Below are 25332 nucleotides of genomic sequence, written 5' to 3' on the forward strand. Positions count from 1 at the left end.
AAATCCTCTTATGAGGCCAGCATTACCCTGATACCAAAACCAAACAAGGATGCCACAAGAAAAAAAATGCACAACAGTATCTCTGACAAACACAGAAACCAAAATCCTCAATAAAATATTAACAAACTGAATTCTACAATATATTAACAGAATCATATATGGTGACCAAGTGGGATTTATTCCAGGGATATAAGGATAGTTCAACATGTGCAATTAATCAATGTGACATACCACATTAACAAAACAAGAGATAAAAATCATATGATCATCTCAATAGTTGCAAAAAGCATTGGACAAAATTCAACATCCTCTATGATAAAAACTCTCAACAAGGTGGGTATAGAGGAACATATTTCAACACAATAAAGGCCATTTATGACAAGCCCCCAGCAACATCACACTCAAAGGTGAAAAGCTGAAAACCTTTCCTCTAAGATCAGGAATAAGACAAGAATGTCTACTCTTTTCACTCTATTCAACATAATATTAGAAATCCTAGTCAAAGCAATTAGGCAAGAGAAAGAAATAAAAGGCATCCAAATAAGAAGTAAAACGGTCACTATTTGCAGAGAATATGATATTATATACATAGAAAATCCTAAGACTCCACCAAAAATAAATAAATAAATAAATAAATAAATAAATAAAACCATTGGAACAAATCAACAAATCTGGTAAAGTTTCAGGATATGAAATTAAGATAGGAAAATCGGTGGTATTTCTATACACTAATAATGAACTACTAGAAAAAGAAATTCAGGAAACAGTTCTATTTACAATTGCATCAAAAAGAATAGAATACCTAAGAATAAGTTTAATTGAAGAGGTAAAAGGCCTGTACTCTGAAAACTGTAAGACATTCATGAAAGAAATTAAAGAAGACAGAAATAAATGGAAAGATAGTCTGTGCTTATGGACAAGAAGAATTAATACTGTTAGAATGTCCATACCATACAAAGCAATCTACAAATTTAATGCAATCCCCCAAAATACCAAATAGAACAAACAGTCCTAAAATCTGTTTGGAACTACAAAACAATGAATAAAGCAATCTTGGGAAAGAACAACAAAACTGGTACCATCACATTTCCTGATTTCAAACTACATTACAAAATTATTTTAATCAAAACAGTAAGGCATTGGCATCAATGGAGCAGAATAGAGAGCCCAGAAATAAACCCACACATACATAGTCAATTAATTTACAACAAAGGAGGGAAGAGTATACAATGTGGAAAAGACAGTCTGCAATAAATGATGCTGGGAAAACCAGACAGCCACAAACGAGAATGAAACTGGACCACTATCTTACAACATATACAAAAACTAACTCAAAATAAATTAAAGACTTGAACATAAGACCTGAAACATAAAATTCCTAGAAGAAGATGTAGGCAGTAATCTCCTTGACCTTGGTCCCCACAATGAATTTTCGGATTTGACACCAAAAGCAAAGAGAGCAAAAGCAAAAATAAACAAGTGGAACTGCATCACGCTAAAAAGCTTCTGCACAGCAAAGGCAGCCATCAGCAAAATGAGAAGGCGATCTACCGAATGCGAGAAAATATTTGTAAATCATTCATCTGATAAGTGGTTAATAACCAAATTTATATAGAGACCAAATATATCTATTTGGTTAATAACCAAAATTATATATTTACATATATAAATATATATATATACACACCAACATTATAATGTTTAATAACCAAAATTATATAAATAAACAATCTGGTTTAAAAATGAGCAAAAGATATGAATAGACATTTTTCCAAAGAAGACATACAGATGGCTCACAAATACATGAAAAGGTGTTCAATATCATGAATGATCAGGAAAATGCAAATCACAACCACAAGAAGATGTCACCTCACACCTGTCAGAATGGCTTTATCATCAAAAGTTCATGAAATAACAAGTGTTAAGGGGGACATTGAGAAAAGGGAACCCTTGCGCCCTATTGGTGGGGATGTAAATTGGTGAAGCCACTTTGGAAAACAGTATGGAGTTTCCTCAAAAAATGAAAACTGGAATTACCATATGACCCAGCAATTCCACTTCTAGGTATTTATCTGAAAGAAACAAAAGCACTAACTCGAAATCTGCACCCCCATGTTCACTGCAGCATTATCTACATTAGTCAAGATACAGAAGCTACCTAAGTGTCCATAAATGGATGAACCGACAAAGAAAATGGGATATTATTCAGTCATAAAATAGAATATTATTCATGAATGTCATCAAAAGGGAAATAGTGCCATTTGCAACACAGATGAACCTTGAAGGATTAAATGCTATGTGAAATAAGTCAATATCACCTACATAAGGAATCTAAAAACAAATAAATGCAAACAAGGAAACAAAGAAAAACAAACTCACAGACACAGATAACAGATTGGTGGTTATCAGAGGCAGTGGGTGGGGGAAGGGCAAAAACTGGGTGAAGGGGTCAAAAAACATAAACTTCCAATTATAAAATATATAAATTATGAAGATGTAATACACTACATGGTAAGTATAGCTAACAATGTACCATATTGTATATTTGAAAGTTGCTAAGACAGTAGATCTTAAAGGTTCTCAATACAAGGGAAAAAATGTGTAACTATGTGCTGGATGTTAACTAGATTTGTCATTGTAATCATTTTGCAATACATACAAATATTGAATCAGTATGTTGTATTCCTGTTTATATATATACACACACACACACACACACACACACACATATGGCATTATATATGTTATATCTCAATTCAAAAGAAAGATCTTCAGGGAGAAGGAGTGTGCTACTATAACATTATATATATGTTATATCTCAATTCAAGATATACACACACACACACACACATATATATATATATATATAATATATATAAAATCTCAATTCAAAAGAAAGTTCTTCAGGGAGAAGGAGTATGCTACTAATTGGAAGTGTGGATCTAGACAAAGAAATGAAGGGAACTGGAAATAGTAAACAGCATTTATGAGGTACAGAACGTATATAGTGAAGAAATTGCTTTCATTTCTTATTTCACTTATTTGTTTTATAAAAACAAAAAGTCATCTGGAAATAAAGACAAATCAGAAAGAATGGGAGAGAGAAAATGGAAGAAACCACTATGAGGCTCTTACATTATAGGAAAAGTGGTATAATAGGCAGTGGTAAGGTAAATAGGTATACTGTAAATTCTGTAATACTGTAGGAACTAAGAAATATTTTTAAAGAAGTAAATTAAAAATCCAACCACAAAGATAAAACAGAAGCATTAAATAATGCTCAATACAAATTTTTAAAAGGAGAAAAGGTGGGAAAATAGTACCAAAAACATATGGGTTAAGTAGAAAGCCACTAGCAACATGGAGGATTTAAATCCAGTCATAAAAAGAACCACGTTAAATATAAAGTGCTTGAGTCAGGTTAAGAGATAGTATCTAAACTGAAAAATATAGTAGTATGCAGCAATAAACACATTCTTGAAGAACAGGGAGGTAAATGTCAAAAGTAACAGGTTTTCCCCTAGATTTTAAAAAATCTGGGGTAGGGAAAAGAATGTTGTTTTTCATTATTAGGACTTGTAATACAACTTCATATGTGAACTGTTTTCCAGTTTTTTATTGTGGTAAAATACACATAACAAGATTTACCAAATTAACCATTTTTAAATATACAGTTAAGTGATACTAAATACATTCATTGTGTTATACAACTATCACCATCATCCATCTCCGGAACTCCTTTCATCTGATGAAACTCTATATCCACAAACAATGATCCCCCCACCCCTTCTCCCCACACGTCCTGGCAACTATCACTTTTTCTGACTTTGACTACTCTAAATAACCCATATCAGTGGAATCATCCAGTCTTTTGTGATTAGTTTATTTCACTGAGCATGGTTCATGCACATCTGTCAGAATTTCCTTCCTTTAAGGCTTACTGATATTCCATTGTATGAATATACCACATTTTCCTTATCCATTCATCTGTTCATGGACGCTTGGGTTGCTTCCACATTTTGGCTATTGTGAATAATGCTGCATTGGGTATACAGATCTCTCTTTGAGACCCTGCTTTCAAATCTTTTGGGTATATACCAAGAACTAGGAATACTAGATCATACAGTAATTACATTTTTTAATTTTCTGAGAAACTGTCATACTATTTTCTACAGCGTCTATACCTTTTTACATTCCCACAGTGATGATGGGTTCCAATTTCTATACATCCTTACCAATGCTTCTTATTTTCTGTATGTGTGTGCTTTTTTAATAGTAGCCACCCCAGTTTATATGAGATAGTATTTCATTGTGGTTTTAGTTTGCGGTTCCCTAATAATTACTGACGGTGTGCATCTTTTCATATGCTTACTGGCCATTCCAGTATCTTCTTTAGAGAAATGTTTAATCAAGTCCTTTGCCCACTTTTGTGTGGGTTTTTTTTTTTTTTTATTACTTTTGAGTTTTAGTTTTCTGTGTATTCTAGAAACGGAGTCTTACCAGATACATGATTTGCAAATGTTTAATCTCAATCTGAGGCTGCTTTTTAACTCTTTTGATAGTGTCCTTTGATATACAGGAGTTTTTAATTTTGATGAGGTCCAGTTTGTCTGTTTTTTTGTTGTTGTTATCTGTCCCTTTGTCATATCCAAGAAATGACTGCTGAATTCAATGTTTTGAAGCTTTTCCCTATCTTTTAAGATTGCTATGTTTTTGGCCTTATGTTAAGTCATTGATTTGGTTTGATTCAATTTTTGTATATGAAGTGAAATAGGGGTTCAGCTTCATTCTTCTGCATGTGGTTAAGCAACTTTCTCAGCAATATTTGTTGAAGAGACTGTTCTTTCTCCATTGAATGGTCTAGGGACCCTTTTTGAAAATCATTTGATCCTATATTTTAGTGTTTATTTCTAGGATCTCTATTCCATTCCATTAGTCTGTATGTCTACATTTAAGCCATTATCACAGTTTTAATAACTGTAGCTTTATAATTGTGTGTGTGTGTATGGTATGTTGAAATAAGAAACTGAGTCTTTCAACTCTATTCCTTTTCAAGACTCTTGTAGCTACTCAGAATCCCTTGATATTTCACATAAATCTTAGGACAGATTTTTCTATTTCTACAAAAAACATCTTTGGGATTTTGAGAGGGACTGCATTGATTCTGTAGGTCACCTTGGGTAATACAGACATCTCATTACATCTTATTAAGTCTTCCAATCCATAAACATGGGCTATCTTTCCACTTATTTATGTCTTCTTCAATTTCCTTCAGCAGTGTTTTATACTTCCATCGTACAAGTCTTTCACCTCCTCAGTTAATTCTAAGCATTTTATTCTTTTCAATGCCATTGTAAATGGAAATTTTTAAAAAATCCTTTTCAGATTGCTCATTGTTAGTGTGTAGAAATGTAACTGATTTTTGAGTCTTGATTTTGTATCCTGTTATTTTGCTGAATTCATTTATTAATTCTAAGAGGTGTGTGTGTGTTAGGGTTTTCTACATACAAGATCATATCATCATATCAAGGACAGAGATTATTTCTTTCCTTCCAATCCAAATGCCTTTTATTACTTTTTCTTGCCAATTATTCTAAGTTTTTCAGTACTATGTTGAAAAAAAGGGGCAAAATCAGGCGTCTTTGCTTTTCTCCTGATCTTAGAAGAGAAACTTCCAGTCTTTCACTACTGACTATAATGTTTCCTGTGGGTTTTTCATATATGGCTTTTATTATATTGAGTTTGTTTCCTTCTGTTCCTAAGCTGTTAAATGTTGTTTTGTTTTGTTTTTTCCCATGGAAGGGTATTGAATCTTGTCATGTGATTTCTCATCAATTGTGCTGATTATGTCAAGCTTTTGTCATTCATTTTGTTAATTTGGTATTATTGCGTTGATCAAGTTTCATATGTTGAATTATCCTTGCATTCCAGAAGTCAGTCCCACTTGGTCATGGCATATAATCCTCTTAATATGATGTTGAATTCAGTCTTTTAGTGCTTTGCTGAGCATATCTGCATCAGGGCTCAAATGGGATTCTGGTGTGTAGTCTTCTTTTAGTGTCTCTTTCTGGCTGTAACAAGGTAATACGAGGCTCATAAAATGAGTTAGGAAGTATTCCTGCCTCTTCAATTTTTTGGAAAAGTTTGAGAAGGACTGGCATTAGTTATTCTTTAAATGTTTGGTAGAATTCACTAGCAAAGACATCAAGTCCAAGGCTTTTCTTTGTTGGGAGATTCTGATTACTGATTCAACCTGTGTATGAGTTATTTTATTTTAAATATTTTTAAATGTGATTTACTGCCTATTTTATGTTTGGATAAATTGTGAACAAAACAGTCCTTGCTAATACAACATTCAAAGAAAATTTGTGTCTATATTTTGAGAGATCTGGGGTCTTGTTCCATTTTTTTCTTTTTCATGTCTGAATTTTCTATTATTATTGCTGGAAGGAAAAAATTTTCTAGAGGGTAATCTGGAAGTATTTATCAAATGCTTAAAAATTGTTTCTATCCTCTGTAATCCATTAATTCCACTTACAACAACAAGAAAGTAATAATAAATATACAAAACTATTTTTTTTATTTTAATTTTTTTATTTTTTCAGCATAACAGTATTCATTATTTTTGCACCACACCCAGTGCTCCATGCAATCCGTGCCCTCTACCATACCCACCACCTGGTGCCCCCAACCTCCCACCCCCCACCCCTTCAAAATTCTCAGATCGTTTTTCAGAGTCCATAGTCTCTCATGGTTCACCTCCCCTTCCAATTTCCCTCAACTCCCTTCTCCTCTCCATCTCCCCTTGTCCTCCATGCTATTTGTTATGCTCCACAAATCAGTGAAACCATATGATAATTGACTCTCCCTGCTTGACTTATTTCACTCAGCATCATCTCTTCCAGTCCCATCCATGTTGCTACAAAAGTTGGGTATTCATCCTTTCTGATGGAGGCATAATACTCCATAGTGTATATGGACCACATCTTCCTTATCCATTCATCCGTTGAAGGACATCTCGGTTCTTTCCACAGTTTGGCGACCGTGGCCATTGCTGCTATAAACACTGGGGTACAGATGGCCCTTCTTTTCACTACATCTGTATCTTTGGGGTAAATACCCAGTAGTGCAATGGCAGGGTCATAGGGAAGCTCTATGTTTAATTTCTTGAGGAATCTCCAAAGTGGCTGCACCAACTTGCATTTCCACCAACAGTGTAAGAGGGTACCCCTTTCTCCACATCCCCTCCAACACATGTTGTTTCCTGTCTTGCTAATTTTGGCCATTCTAAGTGGTGTAAAGTGGTATCTCAATGTGGTTTTAATTTGAATCTCCCTGATGGCTAGTGATGATGAACATTTTTTCATGTGTCTGATAGCCATTTGTATGTCTTCATTGGAGAAGTGTCTGTTCATATCTTCTGCCCATTTTTTTTTTATATGATTGTCTGTTTTGTGTGTGTTGAGTTTGAGGAGTTCTTTATAGATCCTGGATATTAACCTTTTGTCTGTACTGTCATTTGCAAATATCTTCTCCCATTCTGTAAGTAATGGTTAAGCTCTATAGAGTAGTGAGATTAATATTTTAATTTATTCATTATTACATTTTATATTTGATTCTTTTCCTGCACTTTTATGAAAAGAAAAATGTAACACTTACTTTAAGTAAGTTTGACTTATACTAAGTTCTTACTTCACTTCACTGGTGATTATGAATAAGGATTAGTGATAAAATAAACTTGGATTCATAAGGAGAACAGCACGGACTCAACACTCTTTATAGAAGAGAGAATACTATCCCTTTACGGCATTTCTGTGGAATTGTGTAGAGATTTCGCTTTCCATGAACAGCCTTGGGGATATGATGATATGATTTGCAATCAAGTTAAAGAAGAGAGGCGCATGATATCATATGCTGCAGTGGCAGGATAACCCTTTGATGGAAACGTGGCATTGTCTTACGGGACCTCTGGTAGGAGAATGTCTCCCTGAGGCATAGACACAATAACATAAAATGACACACTATCAGATGGCCCCAGAAAACTGTCCCATGGTTAGTAATATATGCAAGTTTATTTTTTTCTGCTTTGAGTGTCTTTTTAATATCACATTAAAATGTATTTACTCTAGAGCATGATATTTATAAGGGAAAAAATGCTACTTTTTTTTTTTTACTAATCTGGCTATCATCTGTAACAGTTATTTATAAATTCAGTAGACTGTCAGCTCCCCAGGATCAAGAAAAGTCTGCTCACTGTCCTTTTATCCCACCCTCCTCCACCAGGGTCCTGTATAATGATAGTAACAGATTAAAACACAGCGAATAAAATAGGAATCCACAACTCCAGTTACTATATATAAAAAACTGAATAAGTAAAGTCACAGGGTAGCATAAATCAACTAATAAATGTAGAGGAAATAATGTAGTTAGAAAATCACCATTTGGCAAACATCATAATAATTACTAGTTTATCCAATAAACATCAAAAGATGCTAAAAACTAGTGAATGAAAGTTAGGTGAGAAATAGAATAATTACAATCTCAAAGTCACTTCCAAGTATGTATTAATCAAAAAGGAAAAAGTAATTTTGCAGTGGAGAAATGGCACACACCATTTCAATCAAGAGATCCAAGTTAACAATAACAGGAAAAGGACAGCACCACCTGGGCGGGTGCACTGCTTCTGGGATATTCCTCCCTGGTGCATAATCCATCTACTCCTGAGGAAACATCAGACACACCCTAAGTGAGAAGCTTGTGATAAAAAAAATAATAATAACTGGCCTGTACTCTTCAAAAGTGTCAAGTTCATAAAAGTCAAGGAAAGATGAACAACTGTTGCAAATTAAAGAACACTAGAGAGATAGGACAAGTAAACACAGGTGATCCTGGATGAAATCTGTGCATGCCGGCTTCACGGAGGATATAACCAGGTGATGTAAAACTTTCATTTCGGCAACTTAATCTCAAATGGTTTGGCAGGGAGTTTAGTTTTGCTACTGTGACTTCTGAATGTCTAAAATTATTTCCAACTTTAAACAAAATAGAAACATTTACAAGGCCAATTCATTCTGAGCCTAACATTCTAAATCGCTTCTCACCTCCTGACCCCCCTCTTCCCTAACCTGCAGCCTAGCACATTACTCATATGGCCGTAATATGAAGTTTCCAGGAACTTTTTTTTTTGAAAGATTTTATTTATTTATTTGACAGACAGAGATCACAAGTAGGCAGAGAGGCAGGCAGAGAGAGAGGAGGAAACAGGCTCCCCGCAGAGCAGAGAGCCCAACCAGGGCTTGATCCCAGGACCCTGGGATCATAATCTGAGCCGATGGCAGAGGCTTTAACCCACTGAGCCACCCAGGCGCCCTGGGAACTTCTCTTTTAAAGACATGCATATCATTCCTTCTACCTAACATTCCCTTCCGCTCCACTTCTCAGGTGAATGTCTGTCCATCTTTCAAAAACAAATGCCAACACTGCTTGCAGAGGAAGATGTCCACATGCAGAGTTGGAGCTTACACATCCCTCTCTTGTATTCCCAGTTGGTCTACTGAAAATGTCCCTTTCATTATGGTCAGAAACCCATGTATAGGAGGACTACAAGCAGCACATAGAAAAGGAAAATGTAAAGGAATTCCTGAAGGGCCTGCCATCTAATCCCCTTCACATCACATGAAAGGTCTAGGGCCAGTTATCTGACCTCCCTGAACCTCAGACCTTCCACTATGGAATTGAAATAACTGACAAACTCTTCACAAAATTGCCATGAAAACAGGTAAATGTGTGAAGTCATACTGGACAGTCAAGAAAAATGAGATTCAAAAATAAGATTCCACTTCACACTCCATATGATGGCGATGGACAAGAACACAGACAGCGAGTGTAGCGAGGATAGAGAGAAACTGGAGCCCTCACTCACTACCCGTGGGAATTAAAATTATGGTAAAGAGTCTGGCAATTACTCAGTAAGTTAAATGTAGAATTGCTGAATGACCCAGCAACTCCACTCCTAAGTATATACCCAAGAGAATTGGAACCATTCATGCAAAACCTCTCACACAAATGTTCACAGCAGTATTATTCAAAATAACCAAAATGTGGTAACAACCCAAATACCCATTAGCTGATAAATGGATACACAAACTGTGGGTTATCTATACAACAAAATAATATTTGGAATTAAAAGGAGTGACGTGCTGATCCATGTTACAACATGATGAACTCTAACATCATTATGCCTAGTAAAGAAGCCAGACCTGAAAGGCCGTGTTATAGAATTCTGCTTACATGAACTATTCAGAATAGGCACATCTATAAAGACAGAAGGTAGAAGGGAATGAAGGTTGGGGCCTAAAGGCAAAATGGTTCAGAATTTCTTTTTGAAGAATTGAATGCAATGATGGCCACACAACTCTGTAAATATGTTTAAAACCATCAAATTGTACACAATAAATGGATGAGTTGTATAGTGTGTGAATTCCATCTCAATAGTGTGTTATAGAAATAGACAGAACCCTTCTTTTATCATGTTTTATACTTATTTGGATCCCCCCCTTCTAGGAGCGCAGAAGTCACTCTGGAGATGTTTGCTGAACTGAATCTGAGTTTGGATTCAGAGTATGCTTCAAATGGAAACAGTGGTCTGCAGTTGGAGGGGCATTCTACGCAGGGCTGTGGTCCTTCCTGCGGGACATGGTCCTGCTGTCAGTCAGAGGAGCCCACACAGCCATCATCTTCCTGCAGGGCTTCCTGTCCACCCGCCCACACTGAGCAGGAGGCTAGATGGCATGGAGGCTCCTGTTGCGGACTGCACCACAGATTTTCACACAAGTAATCCCATTGTTGAAAAAACAATCTTCACAATACTGTTCTGACTGGTTAACAAGCCACACCAAGCAATGTAGAGTACTGGGAATTTCATATACTACAAAGCAATCAGAGTTACTTCAGCCATATCATTCAAAGGAACTGAAAAAGCAAAAAAATATAACTTTCCCCTGATAATCTAGTTAATATTCTTTAATAGCTCTAATTTTTAACTGTGCAGACTTAGCTATACCATGAGCCACCTAAAACTATGCTACTAGGGGATTTTACTTCAACAAGAGATGAGACTTGCCCCCCCCCCCCCCCCCGTTATAAGGAAGTGACTCTTCATAGGACATAGCCGGCTCATCACCAAGTGAAGCTCAAGAGCTCACTACGAGACCCAGCAAACCTTCTGGAAAGGAGCTTCTCTCCTTCAAACGCCAAAGGGTCTGCCTAGCAACTTTTTGTCATTTCGTAACTTCAGCTAAAATTTCAGCAGACTGCTACTTCTGAAGGAATAGAAGCCCATACTTTTTCAGTCTTTTGTAGAAAGACACTGAATATGTAACACCTTGTATTAAATTTGTATCAGTGAAAAGCACCTTTATGTTTTATACTTCGCACATTTTGAAAACTGACCTTTTTTTCTTCTCTCTCTCTCTGAAAAGTCTCTTTTATCTGGAATCTATGAGAACCTGATTATACACCAGGGGCAACTATACAGGTCAGCAAACACTGTTCTACTTTCAAGCACCCTAATCGTTCTCAGATGTGCAATTACACACACACGTAGAAGCTATAACAAATACAGCAAATACATTTTCTTCTGACAACAATGTAATTACCACCATAAAATAAAATTTTATGTAAAATTCTATAGCCATAAATGATGCTTCAAATATAAATTCACTTAAAGTAAAATAACTACAGTAACAAGTTGTGGTGTTAAATTACTAACAGAAACAAATCATTCATACAGACATTAACTTCTTTTTACTATGTTCAAACCCTAAAAATACATATATAAAAAATATAAAATATATATGACATCTAATGTATTACGTATATTTCTGGCATCCTATTTCCAGCCTTGTCACAGCAGAGGGAATATGTGAAGACATGTGTGTTGGTTGGTGGGTCTTTTAAAATCTTATATACAAATTCCCTCTTGTGGACTACCTGAGTACACAGCATTCTACCATCCTTCCTCAGGGCCCCTTCTACTATCCATTGTTTCAAACCTTTCCTCTCTTAATAGAGACCTGAGATCTTTGGGCACTTGTGTTTTCACAACCTACAGGCCAGCATAATCATAACTCATCACAAACTTTAAGCAATTTCATTTACTGCTAAACTTTAACAGTCTTCACCCAATGATTGCTCACTTTTCCTCTGCATATATTTTCATTACACTCCACTCTCTTGTTCATACTTTGATTAAATGGCTGGTCTACTTGAAATTTTATTTTACATGTCACTACATCAAATGGGAAGCTTCCTGTAGTCCAGTGTGGTCCTGTGACTATGAAGTGTCAGTCCCCTCCAACACCATAAGAAGAAACTCCTTTATGACACAGTTGAGTCCCTCCTAAAGATAAGAAATCATTCTGTAGATGAACATTTTAAATAACCAAGCATCTGACTTATTGTGTATCCTGTTTTTCCTTAGCACACTCAGCAACCTTAGATATACCGTTAGGAATAAAAAACATTTTAGGGGCACCTGGGTGGCTCAATGGGTTAAAGCCTTTGCTTTCAACTCAGGTCATGCCTCAGGGTCCTGAGATTGAGCCCCGCACTAGGCTCTCTGCTTGGCGGGGAGCCTGCTTCCTCCTCTCTCTGCCTGCCTCTCTGCCTACTTGTGATCTTTGTCTGTCAAATGAATAAATAAAATCTTAAAAAAAAAAACATTTTAAAAGAGTACATGGAATACAAGACTGTGTCTGTATACAAATACAGGAATACAAGACTACATCAGTATATAAAAAGCAATAAATATAATAATACCATATTAGTAGAATAAAGAACTACTCTTTCAGAATAAAACAAGCCAGGAACAGAAAGGAACTTCCTCAATCTGATGAAGAGCATCTATAAAAAACCCAGCAGCAAATACCACAATTTATGTGGAAAGACTGAGAATTTCCCCCAATATTAGGAACAAGAAAAGGATGTCTAATCTTGCCACTACTATTTAAAAACTAGAGGATTTAAGGAAGCAATAAAAGCCATCCAAAATGGACAGGAAGAAGTAAGAGTTTCACTACTTAAAGATGACATTCTTTTGCATATAGAAAATCCTGCAGAATACATACACACAGACTATTAGAACTGATAAATCCAGCAAGGTTCAGAATATAAGATCATTCTACAAAAATCAACTCTATTTCCACACAATAGCAATGAATAATCTCAAGATGAAATTAAGAAAACAATTCCATTTACAATAGCATAAAAATGGGAAAAAAGGGAAAAGATGTGATAAGAAAACTAAATACCAATACTCCTTCTGAATATTAATACAAAAATCCTCTGCAAAATGTAGCAAACTGAATTCAGCAGTACATATAAAGGATTATACACCCTGAAACCATGGGGGGGTGGGGAATTCCCACATAAATGTTTTATTAGATACAAAAAAAGCATTAGACAAAATCCAATATCCTTTCATGATAAAAACACTCAAAACTAAGAGTAAAGGGAAATTTATTAACATGATACAGGTCATTTATTAAAAATCTACAGATAACAGCATGCATAATGGTAAGGGACAGATTTTTCTGTCCCAAGATTAGGAAAAAACAAGAATTCCCTCTTTCACCATTATATTCAATGATGTACTAGAAGTCCTAGACAGAAAAACGAGGCAAGAAACAAAATTAAAGGCATTCAAATTGGAAATTTTAATCTTTTGGAACTTTGTCCTTTTAATTCTATGTAAAAATATCCTATAGAATCCACACATTAAAAAAAAAAAAAAAACCAGCTTTATAAACATATCTTTTTATCCCCAGGGGTACGGGTCTGCGAATCGCCAGGTTTACACACTTCACAGCACCATGAGAGACTATGGACTCTGAAAAACGATCTGAGAATTTTGAAGGGGTGGGGGGTGGGAGGTTGGGGGCACCAGGTGGTGGGTATTGTAGAGGGCACGGATTGCATGGAGCACTGGGTGTGGTGCAAAAATAATGAATACTGTTATGCTGAAAAAATTAAAAAATATATATAATCATAAAAAAAAAAACAACTAGTAGAGCTAATAAATTATTTAAGTTGCAGGATATAAAATTAGCTGTGTTTTTCTATTCCAGAATAAATAATTCCAAGGGGAGATAAATAATTTCATTTACAATACACTCCAAAATAATAAAATACCTAGGAATAAGTTCAACCAAGGATGTAAAAAAAAGACTTATACACTGAAAACTAAAACACACCACTGATGTAAATTAAAGACCTTAAAAAGTGGGCTGAGTGGCTCAGTTGGTTAAGTGTCTGCCATCAGCTCAGATCATGAACCTAGAGTTCTGTATTCAAGCCCTGCATTGGTCTCCCTGCTCAGCGGAGAGCCTACTTCTCCCTCTGTACCTCACCCCACTCTCTCTCTCTCTCAAATAAATGAAATCTTAAGAAAAAAAAAAAAAGACCTTAAAAAGTGAAAAGACAACCCATGTTCATGGATTAGAAAACTTAATACCACTGAGATGGCAATACTCCCTAAAGCACTCTATATCCAATGTAACTTTTATCAAAATCCCAATGGTCATTTCTCTAGGAAGAGAAAGCCAAGGTTGCAGGATATAAGATAAAGAGGTAAAAGCCAATTGCTCTTCTGTGTATCAGCAATGATTAAGTGAAATTTGAAATTTAAAAAAATACCATTTACATTAGCACCCAAAATAATGAAATAAGTATAAAATTTAACAAACTATATACAAGGTCTAATGAGGAAAGCTATAAAAATGTATGAATAAATCAAAGAACTAAATAAATGGGTCCATATTCCATGTTCATGGATAGGAAGAGTCAAAATTGTCAAGATGGCAGTTCTCAACTTGATCTATAGATTCAAAACAAGCCCAGCGAAAATCCCAGCAAGTTATTTTGTGAATATTGACAGGTATCCCAAGGTTTATATGGAGAGGGAAAAGATTCAGAATAGCCACACAATATTGAAGAAGAAGAAAACTGAAGGACCGAAATTATATAACTTTAAGACTTACTATACAACTAGTATACTTGGATGTAATCAAGCTTGTATCTAATCAAGGCATCATAGTATTGGCAAAAGAATAGACAAATAGCTCAGTGGAACAGAACAGAGAGCCCAGAAATAGACCAACATAAGTACAGTCAACTGATCTTTGACAAATGAGCAAAGGCAAGTCAATAGAGCAGAGACAGTCTTTTTAACAAATGGTGCTGGAACAACTGGACATCCACATGCAAAAAAAAAAAAAAAAAAAAAAAAAAGAATCTAGACACAGATCTAACACCCTTCACAAAAGTTAACTCAAAATGAATCACAGATATAAATATGAAATGCAAAACAGTAAAACTCCTACAAGGTAATGTAGAAGAAAACCTAGATGACCTCGGGTTTGGTCTTGATTTTTTAACATGAAACCAAAGGCACAATCCATAAAAAAAAAATTGATAAGATGGGCTTCATTGAAATTAAATTTTTCAGCTCTGCTAAAGACACTGTAAAGGGAATGAAAAGACAAGTCATGGACTGGGTGAAAATATTTCAAAAGACACATATGATAAAAAACATGTTCAAGATATATGAAGAAGTCCTAAAACTCAACAATAAGAAAACAAACCACCTGACTAAAAAACGGCTAAAGACCTTCACAGATATCTCACCAAAGGAGACTTACAGATGATAAATGTCCACATGAAAAGATGCTCCACATCACATGTCATCAAAGAAATACAAATTAAAAACAAGATGCTACCACATACCTATTCAAATGGCTAAAATCCAAAACCCTGAAACACTAAATGCTGGTGAGGATATAGAGTAACAGGAATTCCCATATGATGCTGGTGTAAATGCAGTGTTACAATCACTTTGGAAGACAGTTTGACAGGTTCTTACAAAACTAAACATCCTCTTGCCATACTATTCAGCAATATCATTCTTTGCCATTTATCATGGAGCTGAAATCATGTCCACACAAAAATCTGCACATGGATGTGTATAGCAGATTTATTCATAATTGCTCAAACTTCGAAACAACCAAGATATATTTCAGTAGATGAATGGATAAATAATCTGAGATATACCCAGATAATGGAATATTATTCAGCACTAAAAAGAAGTGAGCTATCAAGCCCTGAGGAGACATGGAGGAACATCAAATGCATATTCCAAAGTGAAAGAAACCAGTCTGAAAAGGCTACATACAGTACGGTCTCAACTACATGATATTCTGGAAAAGGCAAAAAAATAAAGACAGTAAAAAGATCAGTGGTTACAAGGGTTTGGGGGTGAGAGAGAGATGACTAAGTAGAACACAGGATTTTCAGAGCAATGAAAATATTCTGTATGATCCCTAAATGATAGCTACTCATTATGCATTTGGTCAAACCCACCATAGAATGCACAATACCACAAATGAATCCTAAATAAACTATCTACTTTCAGGTGATAATGATGTGTCAATGTGGGTTCATCAATTCTAACAAATGTACACTGTGGTGAGCAATGGTGATTCTGGAGGTTGCCTATGCATGTGTGAAGGCAGGAATATAAAACGTATCTCTGTACCTTCCTATCAACTTTTCTGTGAACTTTCATTTTTCTAAAAAATAAAGTAAAAAAAAAATATATACTACTGGCTTAAGGATAGGTAGATAAACCAATGGAATACAATGAAGAGCCCAGAAATGAACCTAAATATCTAGGTCCAACTGCTTTTCAACAATGGTGCCAATACCATGTGATAGGGAAATAGTTTCTTTAACAAATGGTACTGGCTAACTGGATAACCAAACACAAAAGAATGAAGTTGAGCCACTACCTTACTTCATATACAAAAATTAAATTAGTATGGATCAACAACTCAAATATAAAAGATAAAACTATAAAATCCACAGAAAAAAACATAGGGGTAAATCCTCATGACCTCAGATTTGGCAACGGATTCGAAGATTTAATATCAAAGTACAAGGAACAAATGAAAAAACATATAAGGTGGACCATCAAAATTAAAAACTATTTTATAGCCAAAAACATTATCAAGAATGTGAAAATACAATTGATAGGAGAAAACATTTGCAAATCATTTATACAATATGGGTTTCATATCCAGAATACATTAAAAAACTGTCACAGGGGTGACTAGGTGGTACAGTTGGGTGGAAGTCTGGCTCTCAGTTTCAGCTCTGATCCTGATCTCAGGCTCTTTGGATGGCTCCATGTCAGGCTCCATGCTCAACATGCAGTCTGCTTGAGACTCTCTCTCCTTGAGAGTCTCTCCTTTTCCCTTTGCCTCTCACCCTCCTCCATGTGCACCTTCTCTCTCTCAAATAAATGAATATATCTTTAAAAAATTCTCGATAATAATAATAATAATAATATAGTAAATGGACACAATGTTTTAAAAATATATAAATAACAAAAAGACAACCCAATATTTTTACATAAGCAAAGGATTTGAATAACTATTTCTTAAAAGATATGCAATTAGCCAATAGCCATATAAGCTACACCACTGGCCATCTGAGAAAATAATAAAAATCACAAGAAGATACCACTTCATAATTAAGAAAACAGAAAATAACAAGTTGGCATATACGTTCAGAAATAATCATTGCCATATGTTGCTAGTGGGAATGTAAAATGGCACAGGTACTGCAGAAAACAGCTCTCCATTCCTGAAAATGCTAAACACAGAATTATCATATGACCCAGCAATTCTACTCCTGAGTGTACACCAAAGAGAAGTAAGACAGATCCACACAGAAAACTATACAAGAATGCTCACAATAGTATTGGTAATATTAGGAAAAAGTACAAATGTCCACACAAATGTCCATCAACAGATAAATGGCCAAACAAATCATAATATATGAACATACAATGGAAAGGTATTCAATCATATAAAGGAATGAATTACCAATATATGCTACAACTTGGATGAACTTGAAACCGTTACACTAAGTGAAAGAATTCAGACACTCGGGGTCATGTATTACAGGATTCTTTTTATATATAACATGTATAATATATTGAGAATATGAAAATCCACAGAAAGCAGAGTAAAGGTTACCAGGGGGTGGGAGGCAGGGAGTGGAGAGTGTCTGCTTAATAAGTACAGAATGTTTTTATTGGGTGATGAAAAGGTTTTGAAATTAGAGCTGGTGGTGGCATAACATTCTGAATACACTACCACTAAATCATACACTTTAAAATGGCTAATTACATGTCATGTAAATTTTTCTTCAATTAAAAAAGAATAGAACAGTATGTGCTATGGTGAGTGCTGTGAAATGTGTAAGCCTGATGATTCACAGACCTGAAGAGCTGGGGCAAATAATACATTATGTGTTAGTTAAAAAAAAGAATAGAACAAAGAATAGAACACCACAGGACAAACTTAATAAAAGTGCAAGACTGGTAGACTAAAAACTGTAAGACATCACTGAAAGAAAATTAAAGACTTACATAAGTGGAAAGATGTCCCATGCTCATGGACTGAAAATTTTAATATTTTTGAGATGGCTACCCCAAAAATTGATCTACAGATCAATCCCTATCAAAATCCCCATTGGCTTTTTTTGGACAGGTATCAGCAAGCTGATTCTAGAATTCATAGGGACATATTTGCAAGTGACTCAGAACAGCCAAAACAATCTTGAAAAAGAACATAAAATAGAGTTAAAGAACTCACAATTTCACAATATTTACAGTAATCAAGATAGTGTGGTACTGGCATAAGGACAGACGTATAAAGTAATGGAGTAGAATGGAGAATCTGGAAATAAACTCATCTGTCTATAATCAACTGTTTTTCAATAATTCTGCCAAGACATCAAAAGTACAACACAAGAAAAAAAAAAAACAGATAAACTGGACTTCATCAAAATTAAGAACTTTGATACTTAAAGCCATCCAGAAAGTGAAAAGGACAACAGTTTGTCTAATATCCAAAGAACCCTTACAACTCAATAATAGAAGGACAAATAAGCTAACTCAAAAATGGGCAAATAATGTGAACAGGTATTTCTTGAAAGAAGACATATAAATGGCCAATAACTACAGGAAAAGATGTTCAACATCATTAGTCATTAGGTAAACAAAAATTGAAAGCACAGCGAGATCTAACCTCACATTCACCAGGATGGTTATAATCAAGAAGACAATAACATGCTGGTGAGGATGTGGAGAAACTGGAATTCTCATTCATTGTCAGTGGGAATGTATACTGTGCAGCTTCTTTGGAAAATAGTTTGCCAATTCCTCAAGCACAGAATTACCTTATGACCTAGCAGTTCTAGTCCTAGAATTATAGCCAAAAGAAATGAAAACATCACTCAAAAACTTGTGCATGAAAGCTTGTAGCAGTCAAAAAAGTGAAAACAAACCAAATGCCCATCAAATAATGAATTCATAAGCAAAATGTGGCATATCCATACACTAAAATATTATTTGTAAAGAAAAGGAATGATGTATTGAGACAAGTTACAATATGAAACATTATACTAAGTGAAAGAAGCCAAGACCTAATAGGCCATATACTGTATGATTCCGTGAATGCCAAGGGTCCAGAATAGTGAAATCCAAAGAGATATAAAATAGAGTTGTGGTTGCCTAGGCCTGAGAGGGAGGAGAGAATGAGGAGTGACAGAGTAAAAGAGGATATTCTTTTGGGAATGATGAAAATCTCTGGCAGTAGATAGAGATGGGGGTGCCTGGGTGGCTCAGTGGGTTAAAGCCTCTGCCTTCGGCTCAGGTCATGATCCCAAGATCCTGGGATCAAGCCCTGCATCGGGCTCTCTGCTCAACAGGGAGCCTGCTTCCCTTCCTCTCTCTCTGCTTGCTTCTCTGCCTGCTTGTGATCTCTGTCTGTCAAATAAATAAATAAAATCTTAAAAAAAAAATAGACATGATGGTTGTACCACATTGTGAATATACTAAAACGACTGAAATAAATACTAAAAGGGTGAAATTTATAATAAGTGAATTATATCTCAATAGGAAAAAAAGTAGGTAAAGAATTCACTGCAGAGAAACAAAGTATTATACAAATTGGGGCTTGGGGGAGGGCAGTATTTTAGTGTGTAAAAACACTTCATAATGTGTAAAAAGAATATTAACAAGTAGATGAGGTTTAGAGGTGGGTTAACTGGAAGATTCTAATTCAGACATTATATGCCAGGACGAAATCTCTTCAGAATTTTAAACCTACATCTTAGGGAAGAAAATATGACCCCAAAGTGAAGACTTCCTATCACTAAATTGGTCGTTGGCTACAACTCTTATTCAAATCTCGGCATGGTGATGACGTTTGTATATGCAATCAATTGTATGGGAAAAACCATAAATCTGGGTTGAGTTCCATTGGTACTTTGTGGACTTTAATGAAATAAATACTCTCCTGCACCCATCAATCAGGCCTGAAAGCTTTGGCCTTATCTGTTGTATGGGAGCTTTGCCCCCTCGCTCCTCGGTTCATATTAATGATGGAAAGATTCTGGACATAGAATTCTTAAAATCTCTGCACAGACTATTTCTAGGCTGACACAGCACGAGAAGACAAGGAGATGAACTTAACTACTGATCATATCCGTGAAATGTAGTGAGAATAAGCTGCAGGTAGCAGAGAAGTTATTCCAGCAGAGGAAAATGGGAAACAGAGTGTGCTGTACCTCCAGGCACACTAACTCAAACCACATATTCTGAGATCTGACGAATACTTCACCTCTTCTTGAAGAACATTATTCTAAAGTTAGCTTTAGCCAGTTTTACAGAAAAATAGAACAAACAACTCTAAATCTGCATATCAAAATCAAATTTGAGAAGATGTTATATATTTTATAAAAACTTTTCTAGACTAATTGGAGAGTTTAAATAGGTTGTGTTTTTTTTTAAGTTCGGTTTGATTTGTTGATTGTTTTGAATTTTTATTTTTTTTTCACTGAACTCACAAATTCGATGACAAATCCTAATCATTTTTCTGTATCAAGGAAAAAAAAAAACATTGAAACACAGCAAATTTCCAGAATCATTCAAATCAAAACATTAAACATCTGCTCCATTCTAGAATGGCATGTTACATGCTCCACATTTTTTTTAAGTTTTCTATATTTATTTTACAGACAGAGAGCATAAGCAGGAGGGGGCAGATGAAGGGGCAGCCAGAGGGGAGAGGGAGAGAGAATCTCAAGCAGACTCCACATTGAGTGCAAAGCCCAACACAGGGCTTGATCCCAACACACTGAGAACACCACTCGGGCCCAAACCAGGAGTTGGACCCCTCACTGAGTGTGCCATCCATATGACCTCATTCTCTACATTTTTTTAATTGAAAGAAATCAGTTTCTCCTAGAATACTTACTTTTAAAATGCTAAGCTTAAACAACCATTATACCTAATTAATTTTGAAATTAGAAAACATAAATTTGATACAGAAACTCTCTAAATACTTAATATTTCTACAATGAGAAAAAAATATAAATAACCGGAAAGAGTCCCTACTGTGGTGTTTAGCTGAATCATCAAGTTGGTTTGGTAAAGGAGGCCTGGCAAGTCTGAAGACTCATGCTTATTTCTCACTCCTTAGATTTCTACATTTCTTCATTTAACTCCAAAGAATATATAATAAACTTATGATTCAATTAATGGATTAGCATAAGTTAAAGATAAATAGACATGGGAAAATTAGCTTTAAATAATGATCTGCAGCAATGGTACACATTTCATTGGATAAAAATGTTTAGCAACTCTTTTTTTTTTTTTTTTTTTTTGGTGCCAAAACCCGGGAATGAACAGCAACATTTTTTAAAGTGGCTGCCTAATGCATATTTATAAACCCAGTCCATTTTCATTATGGGAAAGACTAAGAGATTTCAGACACATGAGTTACTGGGTAATCAAAACAACCTTGCACAGTATTTTTATCATACACTTTTATTAAAATCTGATTTGCATCAACAAAAAATAAGAACAGCCATCGCCACTCACACAGAGATGCCTTCAAAGAAAATGCAGCCAGTCCACTTACCTTGGGGTGCTATCAGAGTTCTTCCATTCTCCTGACACCAACCAACTGGCTGAACATAAGGGCTATTTACATCACACCTGCAAAACAGGATTCTATTTCAGATCCTACACAGGTCAAAGCGAGAGAAATAATCCAAGAGTAATGACCATTCTACATACTAAGAGACACCATGGAAGATATAATTACATAGCTAAAATATTTTATAGCTAAATAAAATTAGAAGTAATTTTTAGACTAAATTGTTTAAGCTAAGTGACCAAACTTCTCTTTTACCTAACTTTCTTGAAATATAAAAGTACCTCTTAGAAAGACTGTGACTAGAACCTGAACTGCCAGTGTTATCCCCAAAGAGTGAACATTTTAATAAGCCTCTCCCACCACTTCCTACTAGCAGCAAAGGAAAATTATTAGTAGGCCAGCCCAAGTTTAACAGGACAGACCAGACTCAATATGCCTCCAATTTCCTCCCTCTCCTTTTCAAGAAACCCAGACCATTCTGAGACATACAGAACAATTAATCCATGCTCTGCTTCTTAGTTCAAAGAAGAGAATAGGGCCCCCTTCATGCACATGAAGAGCCGTAGCCTTAGGCAGAGACTTGGCGGTTTCTCAGGATAGACTGCGAAGAAATGCTACAAAAATTATTTTTGCCATTCCCTCTTCCATATTTCAGGTTTTTACCCAGAAAGCCTTTTGTAACTTATGCAATGTTAGTTTAATGGTATTGTAGCATACATTTTCTCTGCTCCCCACAGGATCTCAAATAATTCACTCCATTCTCCCCATGAATCTTCCCTTTCTAAAATATGACAGGCTGAGTTCAACATTTTTCAGGAAAAAAAAAAAAAAAAAAAGCTCCAAGTTCTTCACTTCCTCTTCATAGAAATGCCTCCCTTACAAACTAGACACAACACAGTGAAGTGCCCTGACCTGGTCATATTATTTCAGCTGAGGCCTCATTAGGTAACCTCTCATAGAGTGGAGAAGTTTCTCGGGCACTTTAATTCAGCAATTCATGTGGAAGAGAAGGTCATGAAAAGTTGGCCACTAAATTCCGATGTTCATTACTCTAAGAACAGCAAGGACAGTGACAGGACTGGAAGGAAAATAAATTCTTAACACCAAACATGAACACACAGAAGTAAAATGCACATTGGTGTCTCACCAGTAATCGTAACTATCATCCCAATTGTCAAAATGCACTAGTAAGCGATCTTCAACAATATCTGCTATGGTTGCCACACACACCAAGGAAGGGTTCTTCCTGTCGACGGCCTCCAGCTTCATTCCAACCTGAAATTCTTTAGGCATTGGCCCATTCTAACACAGCACCAGAGGGGAGAGGCACAAAAAGAAACAGGACACCAGATAGGACTGAGCTACTGTCAAAACGTCTATGTTTAGCATCAGAACAGTCTATAGGCAACACTTACCCTCCAGAATGAAGCCAGCAAATACTAGTACAAATATTCCAACAAACTGTTACGAGATTAGCATTCTTAACAAAAACCCAGGAAACTAGCTTTTACCCTGTACAGAATTTTTCTCTTTTGTTGTGCAGGTAAGTTATATTTCCCTCATCATCATTATTTTCCCTTTTCAGTTCTTAGAAGAAATTATATTAATTTAAAAATATGATGTTTACTGGATACAAGAGTATCAAATAATTTTCTCTGCTCCCCAAAGACTTGAACAGTTTCCAAATACCAGTATTTGGAGAAGTAGTAAAGATAGGCTCTTTAGCACCAAAATTATCATTTACTTTGATGAGATCTGAAAACAGTGGCTTTCTCGATATTTAAGAAACACATGCATGAATCCATAAATAAACCTATACTTGAAAAAAATCCAAATGCTTTTTTTAGTATCTATACACATTTTTTCATAGTAAAAAACAGTAAGGACTATGATTTAAAGTAACATTACAATAATAAAACCCCACTTTTTATACTAGTGTAATTAGCCAGTCCTGGGATCTGGGGACTAGAAAATGTTTTTTTTTCCTACCTCTTTACAGTCTATACTGAGCCCTGCTTTTTGTTTTCCTTTAGCGCTTTACATCTTTAAAAGCAATTTCCCATTTCTATTACTCTCTTTTGTTGATAAAATTCTATGAAACACACAGAGCAGTTGTATAACACTGATTTCAAGATCAGGGTGAGTGTCCTACAAAGGGACACACAGCCAGTAGGTGGCAGAGCAACCCTAGGGTTCCCTGCCCCCTTCCCAACTAGGTGGCCTCACTGCAGGGGCTGAAGGGGGCGACAGGCTGACGGGCCCAGAGGAGGCGGGGCTGCACCTTATTCTCATTCTCTCCTGAAGAGCTGGCAGGTTACTGGGGACACAGATGGCATAACAAATGTGCTACACCCAAATCTTCATATCTTCATACGCTCCTTGAATCTGTAGAAAATGTCACCTTCATTCTCGTTACACAGAAATCCAACTAGGCTGGGTTTATTCAAAGTCTACCTGTGGTATCTACTGGTCTCAAACCACCAAACTAAGTTCAAACGAATAACTCACTGGAATCAAGAAGGAAAAACCATTCCAAAAGGCATTTTAAATTTTAGTAGGATTTAAATATAAAGTCTTCAACTCTCTGCATCTAAATAAAGTATTTAATTGTACATTTAAAGGTGGGTTGGGATATACCTATAGGAAACAGACAAATTAAGTGAGAAAAGTCATATGAAGCTAAGGATTCTGAAAAAATACAACAGAATATATAGTGAATTTTAAGAAATCTAAGCTCAAGTAGAAATCTGATTTATACTGAGGAAGAAAATACTTACAGAACTTCTGTTTCTGAATAATTTCTTGGGAGCATTTTGCAATTTGCAGGCCTTCAAGTAATCCATCCAAACAAATTTATCTTTTCTATAACCTAAAAAAAGTATGGATTATTCAAAATACCCACAGAATATAACCATGTGCATATTCAATATATTAGCCTTCTTCAGTCTTCTGTTATGAATTCAAAGTCCTGTAGTAGACCACAAATGATTTAAATTAAAATCTCTAAATTGTTTCAATGTCTTTTAACGTATGAAATTCAAAACTGTTGACGTGATTTCCCATCATGCATATCATGCCCTTATAAATTGTTTAAATTCATTAAGATATAGAATTGGTCTGCTGATGGCCTGATGGGAGTCTCATCTCTTAGTGAGGCTTTCCAAAATGGGCAGAGGGAAGAGACAGAAGTTCCTGACTCCTGGTCACTCCTGAAGAAGCCATGTCACTGAGAACATCAGAGTCCTGATGATGCAACAATCCAGGG

General features: G+C 35.6%; 1 protein-coding gene across 7 annotated transcripts in view; it reads right to left on the reverse strand.

The window, feature by feature from the left end:
• The window catches only part of L3MBTL4 (L3MBTL histone methyl-lysine binding protein 4), a 465624-nt gene that overhangs the window by 268969 nt on the left and 171323 nt on the right, over positions 1–25332 (reverse strand). For all 7 annotated transcript variants that reach the window (XM_047697687.1, XM_047697683.1, XM_047697681.1 and 4 more), the window contains 3 exons: positions 24845–24936; positions 23215–23369; positions 22050–22126 (listed from right to left, as the gene is read on the reverse strand). In XM_047697687.1, the coding sequence (XP_047553643.1) occupies positions 22050–22126; positions 23215–23369; positions 24845–24936 (324 nt within the window). The remainder of the gene's footprint in view (positions 1–22049; positions 22127–23214; positions 23370–24844; positions 24937–25332) is intronic.

Source organism: Lutra lutra, chromosome 12, assembly GCF_902655055.1.
Source record: "Lutra lutra chromosome 12, mLutLut1.2, whole genome shotgun sequence".
NCBI classification, from domain to species: Eukaryota; Metazoa; Chordata; class Mammalia; order Carnivora; family Mustelidae; genus Lutra; species Lutra lutra.